Raw genomic sequence first — 14,872 nt, forward strand, 5'->3', positions numbered from 1 at the left:
CATGCTTAAACAAGTAACTTATTTTTTATGAAAATGAAATTTATAACAAGAATTGCTCTTTTAGATTCCTGGTTATCTGAATGTCTAGCTTTTTTTTTTTTTCTTTTTTTTCTTTTTTTTTTTTTTTTTTTTCCCACTGTACAGCAAGGGGGTCAGGTTATCCTTATATGTATACATTGCAATTAATGTCTAGCTTAATGGAAGAAAGCTAACTTCTCATATCTGTTTCTGCATTCAATGTGTTTCCATATGTTGTTCTGGTTGAAAGACATAAATAAAATCTCATTTTCACACAGATGTGTAGTTGGAAAATGGAGTTTAATAGCCTTTCGAATACTGAGGATTTTCTTTCTTTCTTTGCTTTTTAGGGCTGTATCCACGGCATATGGAGGTTCCCAGGCTAGAGGTCAAATCAGGGCTGTAGCTGCTGCCGGCCTAAGCCACAGACACAGCAATACCAGGTCCGAGCCACGTCTGTGACCTGCAGCTCACAGCAACACCGGATCCTTAACACACTGAGTGAGGCCAGGGACCGAACCCGCATCCTCATGGATACTAGTCTGGTTCGTTACTGCTGAGCCACAACAGGAACTCCAGATTTTCTTCTTTGATAATTGTCCAAAACTCCACAAGCAGTAGTTTTTAAAGACTGATTGCAATGTGCAATCTGAAATTTGATCAATGAAACGTTTGCGTATTTTTACATTAAAATCCACTGGTCATCTTGCATTTCCGATGGCTCTTTTACCCACTGAAAATCAAGGAAATATTCCTTCACCAAATTACGCAGCATCTCCCAATACTGGCATTTCATTCAGTATCAAAAAATCACATTCCATTAGTCCTACCACCAATCTCATCAAAAAAGTCTTTAACAAATACAAATTTTCCAAAATTCTAATTTTTGCCTGAAAACTTGAATTTTATCACTGGCAACAGTGAGAGGCTCACTTTGTTCAATTTCAAGAAAACACCCACTAAATACTAATGTATGAATAACTACCGTTTGTCCATCAATTATTATTTCAAGTAAAAAATGATGATCCATGCAGCTGGTTCAGCTCCAACACACAAGTGCATTTTTTCTAGACGGTCAGACCACAGTATAGAGCAGCAATGCTCCATAGATACTTTTCATTTAATCACTTGGAATATCAGAAACCTTTATTTGAGGGTTGATATTTAATTGAAAAAATAATTTTTAGTGCTTCAACCAAGACATTCTTTTTTTTTGGCCACATCCATTGCATGCAGAAGTTCCCAGGCAAGGAATCAAACCCACAGCAGTGACAATGCAGGATCCATCCTTAACCCACTGAGCCACTAAGGAACTCCCACCAGTACATTCTTAAGTGATGATGGCTTTTCTTAAACCACAGATGTGTACCAGGAAAGTCCATGACTATGGCCACCAGCAGAGGTGGGTGCCACTGCTCTGATATGTTACGGTGCCAGCAGCTTTCTTGGTCACTGCTTCTACACCAACAGCACAAATGGAAACGAAGTGTTCCAGGATAAACCAAGAGAGTCATAAAGGTTATTCAACCCTTTGCACATTTATCACAACTTGTGTTTGTTGTTGAGCAATCACATAAAAGAAGATATTTTTTGAAGTGTAGTTAGTGCTGATACAGATCAAGCCATGTCTATAATTTGTGAGGCGAAAGTAAAATTCTGTAAACAAGATATTAACTCAGTCTTCATGTTCCCGGCTAAATCTTTAATTCGATGAGTCACAGTTACATATGAAGTGGCAGTGCCCTGAACTTTACTGACTGTTCATCCAGTGGGCATTCAGGAATGTCAGCTGTTCTGAACCTCATTAATCTCTTCAGCTACTGGGTGGGCTTTTGCAGCCAAAGCAATGTGATAACTTATCTCATAAGAGGCTTCAGTGGCTTTGTCATTTCTAGGTGGAAAAGCTGGAACAAATTTTGGCTTTTAAAGAGACCATGACATGTATACTTAAAACACACAATTCCTTTTTCTTTAAACTCTGACTGGTCTTGAAACAATGCTGCAACTTAACTGGCACCATAATACTACATGAAAACACTCTGTTGCATAAGACACAGTAAAGTACATTATTAGGAGCTATAAAGCTGAGAAGATAACTTTTATTATGATTTCATTTCTTTCCATTTTTTCATTCCTGCCCAGCTTCCTCAGAGTAAATCCCTCTCTTTCACTTGCTGATATGTCCAACTGCAGTGGACAGAGCTGGCAGTTATGTGTTTAGAAAGCAGGCCTACCAACCTCCCTTATAAGGAAGTCAACAATTCTTCCTTATAAAATAGAAAAGAAATATTTTCTTCTAAAACAGAATTAAATGCTAAATTACAAGTAAAATTTTTAAAATTAGAAGTTTCCCCAAAAGTTTTTACAAATAAGTGTCGCAAGTTGTACTTACTTCTTGTGTTTCCTTGAAGGTTCCAGGATAACCCTGGGATTTCAAAATAACTATTTATTGGACAATAATGCGGTTGAGAGAGTAAAATATAGCCGGTATAACCAAAGAAAACGAGTAGGAGCACAACAGCAGTACTGAGAACAAATCGAGTTTATCGCTGAAAACATCCATGTTTATATCTTAAAATACTACCTTAAAAATTCTGGGAAACACAAAAATAAAAAAGCACACATTCCATCAGCCAAGAGTGATGATGTCAAGACACACCATTTAGCCTCTGGAAAACTCCACTGTATCTTGGTGAGAGAATGAGAGTCAAACAGGCAAATACTGCCCTAATGTTACAATGAAAATTATTCTGATTCTGTGTAACCACCAAACAGATCCTAAGGACCCTGAGGACATTTTGAGAACCAAGTTCAATATTGTGCTACCAAAATTAATAAATGCCTCCTCCGAGCTCTCACAAGACAAGGTCTAGAGCTATGGGAGTCCTGGTCAGAGCTGTTTGGACTCTGTCACCAGGAAAAGTGGGATGCCACCTCCAGTAAGCTGTCGAGTTGCCAAGCCTGGCTTTACTGAGGAAGGCGGTTCCAAGAAAAAAAATGTTTTCTAAAGCAATGCATCCTTAACTTTACAGAAATCAGAGGAACAGGAGAAAGAAAGGCCTGGATGGTTCTGGGACTCCATACGTGAAGGAGATCTCAGGCTATCAAAATTCCTTTCCTGAACCATGCCACAAAAGAGGCACAGAAATGAGTAAGGCAGTGGGACGTGGAGATGAAAACCCAAGATGGACAGTGATAATGAAGGAACAGAGTTCAAAGAAACCAAAGAGAAAAAAAAAAAAAAAAAAAAGGAAGTGAGACAAGTCAGCAGAGGGGTCAAAAGGAAGAGGAAAATGCAGTGAAAGAAACTCCCTGATGGGCTCTGCAGGGACACTGTTACCTTCCTCCCAGGCCACTGTGGCCTTGCGAAAAAACTAAGCAACTTACTCACTGTCCTGACAGGGCATCCGGGCCCTAGGAACATCAGCGGGAACCACCTGAGACGGAAAGCTCAGCCTAAGATTCAAAGTCCAAAAATCCACAGGGGCCACTGGGATGACTGTTCCCACCTCCTACTTAGGCTTCACGATGGGAAGGTTTCCTTCTCACTTCAGAGGAGCCAACAAAGGTGACAAGAACTTGCCCTTGAAGGCCCCTCGGAGAGTGAAAAAGGAACCTAAATCACTGGCTGCCCAAGTTCCTACGTAGTTTTTAAGAGAAACTGGGACCTTTCTCCTGTTGCCAAAGGGTAAATACTGCCGGTGAAGAAAGGAACACCATGAACGAGGTCCCCGAGCTCACAGGTGGGGCCTCCTCTAACACCCAGACACCCCAACACCCAGACACCCCAACACCCAGACACCCCAACACCCAGATACCCCAACACCCAGATACCCCAACACCCAGACACCCCAACACCCAGATACCCCAAGCTCAGTGACTGTGGATCATCACATTCACAACACAGAGATATGGGCAGGCAGTGGTATATGTTTTCTTTTCTTTTCTTTTCTTTTCTTTCCTTTTCTTTGTTTTTTTGGTTTTTTAGGGCCACACTGGAGGCATATGCAAGTGTCCAGGCTAGGGGTCGAATCGCAGCTACAGCTGCTGGCCACAGCCACAGCCACGCCAGATCAGAGCAGCACCTGCAACCCACACCACAGCTCACAGCAACGCCGGATCCTTAACCCACTGAGCAATGCCAGGGATCAAACCGGCAACTTCATGATTCCTAGTTGGATTCGTTTCCACTGGCCACAGTGGGAACTCCCATCTTTTCTGTTTTTTCAATTTTTAAAGTTTTACTGACGTATAGTTGACTTACAATGTTGAGATAATTTCTGCTGTGCAACAAAGTGATTCACATATCCTTTTATTTATTTATTTTTTAATGGCTGCATCCACAAGATATGGAAGTTCCCAGGCCAGGGACTGAATCCAAGCCACAGCTGTGACCTACCCCCTCAGCTGCAGCAACGTGGCATCCTTTTAACCACTGCTCCAGGCCCCAGGATCCAATCCACGTCTCTACAGTGACCTGAGCTGCTGCAGTCGGGTTCTTAACCCACTGTGCCAGAGCAGGAACTCCATCCATTCTTTTTCAGATTCTTTTCCCATATAGGTTATCACAGAATATTGAGTAGAGTTAGTTCCCTGTGCTATATAACACAAAGTAAGGGGTTTCGGTTTTTTGGAGTTTTCGTTTTTGGTTTGTTTTTTTTTTCAAGTCTTATTGAAGTACAGCTGATTTTTATGTTTTCTTTAATAAAGTCGCATAATATTGATGTCTTATAAATAAACTATCGCCCCTCCCACCAAAAAAAAAAAACTTATATGAACAAACTTTCTTTTTAAAAGTGCTTCCAAAAGTACATAAACCTCTCCAACAGCATTCTGTTTTCTTTCAGACAGCTGACTGGTAAAAAGACAAACTTACACATACACAATGGAATACTACTCAACCCTCAGGAAGTACAAAATAAGGTCATTCGCAGCAACGTGGATGCAACTAGAAATTATCATACTAAGTGAAGTCAGTCAGAAAGAGAAAGATAAATACCACACGATTATCACTTACATGTGGAATCTAAAATATGGCACAAATGAACCTATCTACAAAACAGAGACAGACAGACACAGAGGACAGACTTATGGTTGCCAAGGGGGAGGGGAGAGGGAGTGGGATAGACTGGAGTTGGTGGTTAGCAGATGTGAACTATCACATTTAGAATGGACAAACAACAAGGTGCTACTCTATAGCACAGGGAACTCAATCACCTGAGACAGACCATGATGGAAAAAAATATAAAACAAGAATGTATAAATGGAGTTCCCATCATGACGCAGTGGTTAACAAATCCGACTAGGAACCATGAGGTTGCGGGTTCGATCCCTGGCCTCGCTCAGTGGGTTAAGGATCCAGCGATGCCGTGAGCTGTGGTTTAGGTTGCAGACACGGCTTGGATCCCTCGTTGCTGTGGCTCTGGCATAGGCTGGCGGCTACAGCTCCGATTCAACCCCTAGCCTGGGAACCTCCATATGCCAAGGGTGTGGGCCTAAAAAACAAAAACAAACAAACAAAAAAGAATGTGTATCTATATATATGGAAGACTGAGTCACTTTGCTCTATAGCAGAAATTGGCAGAACACTGTAAACAACTACACTTTTTTTTTCTTTTTTTGTCTTTTTGCCATTTCTTGGGCTGCTCCCACGGCACATGGAGGTTCCCAGGCTAGGGGTTGAATCGGAGCTGTAGCCGCCAGCCTATGCCAGAGCCACAGCAATGCGGGATCCAAGCCGTGTCTGCAACCTAAACCACAGCTCACGGCAACGCTGGATCCTTAACCCACTGAGCGAGGCCAGGAATTGAACCCACAACCTCATGGTTCCTGGTCGGATCTGTTAACCGCTGCGCCATGATGGGAACTCCTGTAATCAACCATACTTATTAATAAAAATGTTTTTTAAAATGACTAAAATAAACAAACAAATTAAAAAAACCAGAAATGCTGCTAGGAAAGCACCTGTGGAACTCCAGTGACTGGAAGAGGCCAAGATTATTTCAGTCACTACAGAGACATTCCGACATATCCCCCATACTAACCTAGAGCTGTGCGGAGCTCAGAGAAAATTCATGAAGTTGCTCCACTGCAACAATGATGACCAGGCACTATTCTGAGTGCTTTTTATCCATTAACTCTTAATGCTCACAACAACTACACCTATAAAATAGGTACAATTATTACTTTTTTTTTTTTTTTTAACAGATGAGCAAACAGGCCTAGAGAGATTAAGTGAGCCCAAAAGTCACAGCAGGGTCTGACCCAAAATTCCAATACAGGGAATCCAACTGCAGAGCCCATTCTCACGGCCATTCACTGGAAGTCCACAAGTGCTGGGATTGCCTTTCAGATCGGCCATGAGCTCAACTCGATCAGAACACTATGCGAGACCAAGAGGGCCTAAGGGGCCCCACTTCCTGTCACTGGAGAACCAGTAATTCAAACTCTTGCGGGCAAAAACAAAGCAACAAGCCACAAGTGCTGCCAACACTACGTGCAAAGACAGTCAAAAGATGGCCGTCTGTGGAGGGGAGGTAGGGGAGTTCACAGGACAAGGGAAAGCCAGCAGACCCTTGGGTCTAAAGAAGGTGGAGGAAAAAGGGGGCCGCCCTGGATACAGGTTACCAGTAACCAAAACCAAACACTTCAGTAAAATGGTGCTCAGGAGAAACAATGAGCAGATCACTGGAGTAGCAGCACGGACATAGGTTAGAGCTCTGCTTGCAGGTGACTTCACTCATGAATCACCAAGCTCTGGAACCTGGGGAGTTTTCTGCTTAGTGGGAGACGGGGAAAGAATCCTGCTACCTCAGCAGCACAGGCAGTCACGAGAGGAGCCCCAGAATCCTGCTGTGTCCCTGAGAAAGATCCCCACTGCTGCTCACAAAGTGTCAGCACATGGGGACGATGGCTCCCACCTTTCCTACAGGTGCCGTGATCAGAGACAAACTCAAACTGGTCCCCATGGCCCAAGTACCTGTTGAGCTGCCAAAGACCAAAAACTATTTCCTCTCCTTTTTCCTCCGCAGTGAGCCTTATGCACCGATCCAAAAGGTCTGGGGTCTGGTAGGATTAATAGCTAATCGCAACAGCCCAGAATCAGGAGTTCCGACTCCCTTCCAGATCCACGAGTGGGGAGCCAAACCCAGACCTCCCGGCCAGGATGAGGGCCTTCTGCCAAGCTGCAAACTGCAAAGAAAAGGAGTTGTATCTCAGCTTCCAGGGAAAGGTGTGTAAGACAAAGGTGCTTTGAGCAGCATGAGGAGTAAGCAAAGCCCACTCACTAAACAGCCCCAGCATGGAGACTCATTCAGTATTAGGGGTTGTTTACAGACACCATCCAAACCCATGCCTCAATGCACAGAGCCCCAGAGGGGGCAGATCTTTATATGGCCACCTTCCCAAAGAGCACAGAAGAAAATAGGCCGAGGCGGCTCAAAACCAGCTCGACTGGTTCTACAGAGAAGCCGCTGGTCTACTCCGCCTTCCTCAGGTTAAAAAGAAAAAGGTGGCTGGGAGCCAGTCTTTGAACCCACCCCTCCTTCCCTCCTCTCTCCCCACACTCCCCATTTGTCCCACAGGATCCACCCAGCCACCAACACCAGGGTCCATCTCACCCTCTCTTCTACCAAAGCTTGTTACTCTATAACTTCCTGAGCCTAAAATCAATCATTTGCTACACAAGAGGAAATATCTTTTTTTGCCCTTTTTGCCCTTTTCTATTAAGAGATGTAAGGAATAAATGGAAGTCAGGGGAACGAGCGCCAACTCAAAGACCCACCTGTGGGAAAAATCCCCACAGGGACTAAGACACTTCAAACACTCTAGACAAAAACAGACATGCAGATGAAGGGATCTAACCCACTTATACCCCCTAAAGGAGGAGGCCTAGTGGGCAAGTGAAGGAACTGGGATCCCTCCTCTTTTGAGATAACTAGAAACCAAGGGACCAGATTTTCTCTTGGTGTTTTTTTCAGAACCCGATGCACCATCTCAAAGTCTAAAAAAGCGCAATGATATTCAGTGGCCTGCACCAAGGGGGGTGTGGTGGGGTAGAAACATTCTGCTCTGAGAGCTAAAACTTTCAGAGTTGACATGGGAATAGAGGGCCTCTCCCCAGGCCACAAGTGTGAAATGGGTGGTTTCCTCCTCCACGGTTTGTAAGGCTTACCCTTCCCTTTGTTGAGACAGAAGAGGAAAATGCATAGATAACACTTCAGTGACTCACTCATGTTTGATGAAGGCTGGTAGAAAGCCTGGAGAATCCAAGCTTCAAGTGCAAAATGTACAAATACTGGAATCTACCATCAAGAGAAAGAGGGAGTTCCCTGGTGGCCTAGCGGTTAAGGATCCGGCATTGTCACTGCTGTGGCTTGGGTCACTGCTGTGGCATGAGTTTGATCCCTGGCCAAGGAATTTCTGAATGCCTCAGGTATGGCACAAAAAAAAAAAAGAGAGAGAGAGAGAGAGAGAGAAACCCTGTCACTTATCTGGTTTGTCATTTTGCTGAACTTCCGCTGAAGGAGGAAGGGCCAGGTTTAAACTCTACCCACCCTTTCCACATCCCTCTCAATTTTTGCTTTGTAAAAGCGGTGAACATGGCAGCAGCACCACGACTAAGAGCAAAGCCCTTCCACACCTGCTCTCCAAGCAGAGGCCTAGCAGTCAAAGTCTACAGCTTAACCAAGTGGAGGGAGCTGGGGCTGGACCTGGTTTCTGCAGGAAAGCCTCATCACACAGCCTCGGGAAAGGAAGGACAACCACCCTCCTCGCCCTTTCCATCTGCTGAGGTTACTTCATCCCAATCCATTAATGGGCTTCAAAGTGCTGCTAGGGGGAGTCCATTTGGCAGAGACGCTATCATGGGGCCAAGGGTGGCGCCCAGCCCCCACCTCACTAGTCGATAATGGGCCACGAAGTCTGAGGCTTGGCTGCACTCTAGGCATAAAATATTCATTTAAGTCGACATAATACATATATATAGGAAAGTCATAGAAGCTCCTGGGAGAAGAGAAATGCCAGCCAGGTGGCTAAGTGCTCAAAGGGAACGAGCTCGTGAAGGCATGGGTTAGTTCTGGTCAAATGCCCACTGAGAATTAGGTTGTTCTGTCCAAAGGGGAAGCAGTCTAGTCTGAAAAGTTTTTGACTCCCAAGAGCTCTAACTGTGCAAACCTCTCAGACGACAAATTCTCAGTCTTTTCCTACCTCACAGGCATCAACTCGGTTTAAGACATTTATGCTAAAAAAATTCTCGAGCCCAATCCTTGGTTGTCATTCGAAAGATTTAGCTATTCCTGTGCAAACTTGATCTCCATGTGAAGCAAGCCAATTTCAATGACTGCCTTGTATCCATTGTTTAACTATTTCCCAAGTCCACAGACTGGAGAGAAACTATTACAACTCACTGGGTAGTTACCTTCACCAGGTTCAACGGTTGTGGTATGGCAACTCTATGAACTCAAGAACTCCTCGAGCCCTTGCTCTAACACCACCTCTTTCCTGATTTTGAGGGCCAAGCATAAAATGAGACTATGTGGTCTGACATTCAACCACACCCCTGGACCAGAAAGAGCACCACTGGAGCCCCTGGCCAGAGTCAAAGGGCAAAGGTCAGAGTCAGCACCCAGAGCATGATGCTTGCTGCCCAGCTTGCAGAACAGGGAGTGAAACGAGAGCTAGCCGAGCTCTCTCTGAGACAACACTAAAACCAGATTATTCAGTGAAACATTCAGCCAGAATCAACACTGGGATCCAAGGGATATGTGTGTTTGCAGTGACTCTTTACAGGATCCTAAAAGTCAGATTTGCTCTCTCACCCAGACTTCCAACCACCTCTTCCCAGAACCCTCTGAGAGAATAAACAATGCCACTGGCTCCCTGGAAGGAAGACAGCAGCCCCCTCCCTCGCCCACGGCAGCAGAGGCCGGGTGGGCAGTGAAAGTCTCCCACTTTCTCACAAGAGCCCTCCCTCACGGTTCCCAAGGCCCTGGGGTGGGGCAGGTCTGAAGCCCTGGAGGCCCTCTACCAAGTGTTAGAGAAAGCCCTCGCCACTTGCCTATAGCTGCTACTGCTGGCTGGAAGACAGTCATCTCACTGATTGCTTTCACCACTGCCAAGCCTCCAGGCCAGCAGAGCCATTTGGAAAAGTGAACAGAAAGCTCAGCTCACAAACTAAGATCCCCTCAAACTACCAGCCCTAGGTCACAACCCTCCTTTGCAAAAGGAAGAAGAGTCTATGAGTGAAAAAGCACATCTGCAATCAGGTGTCGCAAAAATCACAATAAAGACAGGGCTTGACTTTCTTTTATCTCCTACTTTCACTGTTAAAAGCAGAGTTGACAGCAAAGAGGCAATCTCTCTGCAACGCAAGATTTATTTTTATGCTTCAACATTTTCTGCGTGTGAGCGTGTATGTGTGTTTAATTCAGATGTGATCAAAGAACTCCTAGAAACAGCCTCTCATCAGCCACATGTTTTAGAGAAAGGGGGAGAGAAAGAGCAAGAAGAGATTGGAGCTGGAAGACAACCAGCACAGTTTGTTTACCTATTTTCTGCTGAAACCAATTTAAATAATTTAAATCTAAATAAGGTAATAAAAGACCTTTGGGGGAAAGAAATCAACCTGACCAAATCCCTTGCTTTTTATTTCACAAAGTTAAGGCTTATGCAATGACTACTTTAGCCAGAATCGCCAAGAGGACTAAGAAGAGCTTTCTGGACTCACCTAGAAACATGATCTAAAGGAGACCAGTGCTTCACGCCTCCCTGGACTTCAGACCAGAGAAGCTGCTGCTTGTCTTTTTTCTTGTTTTAAAAAATACCGGCGGAAGCTCCGGGGTGGTACAGTGGGTTAAGGATCTGGCCTTGCCACAGGTGTGGTGAGGGTTCGATCCCTGGTCTGGGAACTTCCAGGGCCGACCAAAATAAATAAGTAAATTTTTAAAATTAAAAGAATATATATCAGCACCTGCCTGTAAGGTCGTTTTTTGGGTTGTTTTGCTTTTTTGGTTGTGCCTATGTCACGATCGAATCCACACCACAGCAGAAACCCAAGCCACTGCAGTAACAACACTGAATCTTTAACCCACTGAGATACCAAGAAACTCTCTGAAAGGTTTTGTTTTGTTTTGTTTTGTCTTTTTAGGTCCACACCTGAGGCATATGGAAGTTCCCAGGCTAGGGGTCAAAATGGAGCTGTAGCTGCTGGCCTACACCACAGCCACAGTAACTTGGGAACCTTAACCCACTGAGCGGAGCCAGGGATCGAACCTGAGTCCTCATGGATACTAGTTGGGTTCATTACCACTGAGCCACAATGGGAACTCCTGAAAGGTTTTTGGGTCTTTGGGGGGGGGTTGTCTTTTTAGGGCTGCACCTGTGGCACATGGAGGTTCCCAGGCTAGAGGTCTAACTGGAGCTGTAGCTGCCGGCCTGCACCACAGCCACACCAGATCCGAGCTGTGTCTTCTACCTACACCACAGCTCAGCGCAATGCCAGATCCTTAACCCACTGAGCGAGGCCAGGGATCAAACTTGCATCCTCACAGATGCTAGTTGGGTTCATTAACCCCTGAGCCACGACGGGAACTCCTTTAAAGTCCATGCTTTTACTAGAATGAGACTTATTATCAAGGCAATAGCGCTACTACGCTGAGAAGGACAACAGAAGCGATGAAGTGGCTCAGGGGAACTTAAATCCATAGAGTGGAAACGGGATGAGTAATTCAAAATCTGGAACAGGACGACAATGTATGCAGCCAGTGCCCTGGACAAAGTTATCAAGGAGGAGCCTATGCTCCCAAATGACTCCCACAGTTCTGCTATCTAAAATCAGTGGGTGCGCACTGAGTTCCTACTATGTGCTCATCCATTGCAGGGAAGAAAAGAAATCAATGCACACATCACAAGAAAAAGACCGTGGCAAGAACACATTCCCAATGAGTAAACAGCACAAAGAAACCACACTGAGACACTGTTACTCTACTTTGCTGAACACAATGCCCCCCACAGCCTCACTCAGAGAGTAGGCACTCGACTGCCACTCCCCAGATGCCTCAGGGTGCCAGTCAGTCACTTAGCCTCCTCCTACCAGCTCAGAATCAACAGTCTGGGAAAGTCCTCTGGTTACGCAGGATTTACCTGCTAAAATAAAGGTTGCTGAAATAATAGGGGAAAAAAAAAATGGAAGAGGCACCCTCGAGAGGGCCTCTAGAAAGCAGTTCCCCATAAGGAGAGAGAAACAGCTGGCATGCGAGGGAAAGACGGTGAGATACAGACGATGCTCCTATTTCCAAAGACCTCGGTCCCATGCAGAGCCACTGCCAAACCCAGTGCTGAAATGGAAATCAACCACCCCTCCCTCTCCACCCCTGTTTCACCCCCAGAAGCAATCAATCAATCCATCAGTAACTAAAGCGCCAACCACTGCGTAGAAAAACTTATCCAGAGCTCCTCTAGAGTTCCTGACTGCCTGGATGACAGAGTGAGGGAGTAACAAGAGAGAAAAACGCAGGAAAGTGAAAAGAGGGAAGATTTTTCAGAGAAAGACATTAACCTGCAAGAGGATATAACAAAGGTTCTACTGCACTATGCAGAGAGAAGGGAACAAGAGGGAACCAAAGAATGAAATGAGGGAAAAGGATGCAAAAATCACCGAAAGCCCCAAGGGGAGAAGAGCCCTCTTTTCAAGTCAAGTGTTTCTGCCCTGTAAAGTTCTCCACGGAGAAGGGTGTGACAGGAAGGGGACTCTCCACAGAGCAGGCAGCAAGGGACACTGGAGACGGGGAAAGAAAGAGGAGGGGTGGTAAGTGGACGCCTCGGCTCAGAGGTGAGATGACACAGAAAAGGCTAAGGCTTGGGTGACAAACGATAGCAGTGATTGCCAGGACGAGGGGGAGTGTGAGGCTCAAGAAACCAGCATGCAAAATACCCGGCCCCAGAGTTACAAAGACTAGCCAATCACAAGGGGGTGGGTAGGAGCACATGCAGGGAAAATAAGGATGAGGCGAAAAAGGCAGGAGACTAATATGGAGATGAAAGGCAATCCTGAGCAAGAGCTACAGTAAGGAAGACAGGGTGGGGGTAGAGAAACCGGAAGGCAACAAGCAAGGGGGGAGATACTATGGAGAGGGCCAGAGGCAGGAGTGGAGACAAGGAAGCGTCACGGTCTGCGTCGCGGTCTAAGGACAAAAAGGGAAGGACGGTGATGCAGCGGGGCCGGGAAAGATCTGAGCAACAGGTTGCGGTTAATGGAGTGGGGCTGAAATAATGTCTTCCCCTCGGCAGGAAGAGCTCAGGGAGCAGACTGGTAAAGTGCTCACAGTGAGAAACAGGAGACCGGGGCACCCCAGAGGAAGAGATCGTGACCAATCCAAAGGCTCTGACGGGGGTGAAGACTGGAACCCCCAAGACAACCTGTGGGAAAACTATGCGCATGACAGCTGGATGGGAAACACGGAAGCAACAAATGCCAGCGCGAGGCACCAGGGAGCTCCTGGAGAAGAGAAGGGAAAGTGATGAGCCAAGAGTAGGCGAACGATTTGGAAAGGTGATGAGGGTGGAGCTGGTGGGTTGCAAGCAAGACGGCGAGCACAATGTGGAGAAGCAAGAGGCAGCATAAAACGCTAGGGAACTGGAAGAGGATAGGGACTGAGAACACACTCCAGGGCAAGGCCCCCGAGGGTGGGAACCGGGACTGGGAGAACCGGTGCGGGCGGAGGGGACGCAAGGCTGGAGGGATGGAGGAAGAGGTGGACAACGATCTGGGGCAAATCGCAGGGTGCTACTGGGGGAGCAGGAGGGTGGCTGCTTTAAGCGTGGGTGGAGGAAGACCAGAAAGGCCCCTGAGAGAAAAAGGGAAGAGAAGAGGAAGCTGGGGAGGTAACACGGAAGAGCGCAGGAGGGCGGTGAGGGGAGACGGGGGGGTCGGCAGAAAGACAAGTGTGCAGCTTGGAGTCTGGACGAGGTGGGTCCCAGGACAGGACTCGGAAGGGGGATGTGCGGTGCCAGGAGCCAGATGACAGGGCAGCCGAGGCTTACAGAACGGCAGCAGGGGCACGAGGAGAACTGAGGAGGGAGGAGGCTCTGCAAGGTGCAGGGGCCCAGCCAGAGAATTCGGGGAGCCTTCAGGCTCCTTACCTGCTCGGTGTCCCTCTCGTTCAGCGTGGGTAGGGGGGTCCGGGCGCTGGACATGGCGCCGGTATCTCGGGGGAGGGAACCGAGAAGCTTGGAGGAAGGGAGGGAAGGGAAGGCGCGGAGCCCGGCCGGGCGGGGCTTCTCACAGCAGGGGCACCCGCCGCATGGGCCCCGGCCGGGGGTGCGGGGAGGCCGGGCTGCCGCTCACGCCAGCCCGGGGATGCGCCGCTCGGGCTAGGCCGCGCCGGCTCCGAGCGGCTCCGGACCGCACCCCCCCGACCCCCGGCTGGGCTGTGCCGCCTTTCGGCCGGGCCGCGCCGCTCCGCCTACTCTCTGCCGCCGCAGCCGGCCGCCTGCCTCGCTCCTCCCCTGCCCTCAGCGGCACTGCTCCGCGCCCGGCACCCAGGCAGCCGCCGCCGGACCTGCTGCTCCCAACATGGCCGCCACCACCGCCGGCCCTCGGCTCTTTCCGCCGGCAGCAGCCGGAAACATCCGAAGCGGCTTGAAACGGGAGGGGGGCGCGCCTTCTCCTCCCGGCCACGGACTACGGGTGAATTCCGGAAACACCCGAAGAAGGTAGCCCCGGGGACGCGCGCACCTCCTCGATTCCGAAGATCAAGCTTCGGCTCTGTTTACGGAAATCCACGAAGCCTCCCCAGGTACTCCAGCGATGCCCACAGGTTTTTCCCCGCCCACTTCGCGGGCTCTCGGCTGTTTC

General features: G+C 47.6%; 1 protein-coding gene and 1 non-coding gene across 19 annotated transcripts in view; both read right to left on the reverse strand.

The window, feature by feature from the left end:
- Window positions 1–14,872, reverse strand: part of MARK2 (microtubule affinity regulating kinase 2) — a 61,024-nt gene extending 46,152 nt beyond the window's left edge. For 8 of the 18 annotated variants that reach the window (XM_021082896.2, XM_021082895.2, XM_021082891.2 and 5 more), the window contains exon 1: window positions 14,158–14,625. In XM_021082896.2, coding sequence (XP_020938555.1) covers window positions 14,158–14,211 — 54 coding nt within the window. In that variant the 5' untranslated portion in view covers window positions 14,212–14,625. Of the gene's footprint in view, window positions 1–6,997; window positions 7,210–7,304; window positions 7,412–14,157; window positions 14,626–14,752 lie in introns of those variants that run through there. The other 10 variants (XM_085010840.1, XM_085010834.1, XM_021082898.2 and 7 more) reach the window with 5 other exon arrangements.
- Window positions 3,564–3,623, reverse strand: MIR7142 (microRNA mir-7142). Its single transcript, NR_128458.1, has one exon. It is a non-coding gene; the product is annotated as a microRNA mir-7142 (primary transcript).

The sequence above is a fragment of the Sus scrofa genome, chromosome 2 (assembly GCF_054392235.1).
Source record: "Sus scrofa isolate SSC_HxYL_T2T_F1_AM1 chromosome 2, Sscrofa_HxYL_maternal_Yorkshire_Landrace_v2.0, whole genome shotgun sequence".
NCBI lineage: Eukaryota > Metazoa > Chordata > Mammalia > Artiodactyla > Suidae > Sus > Sus scrofa.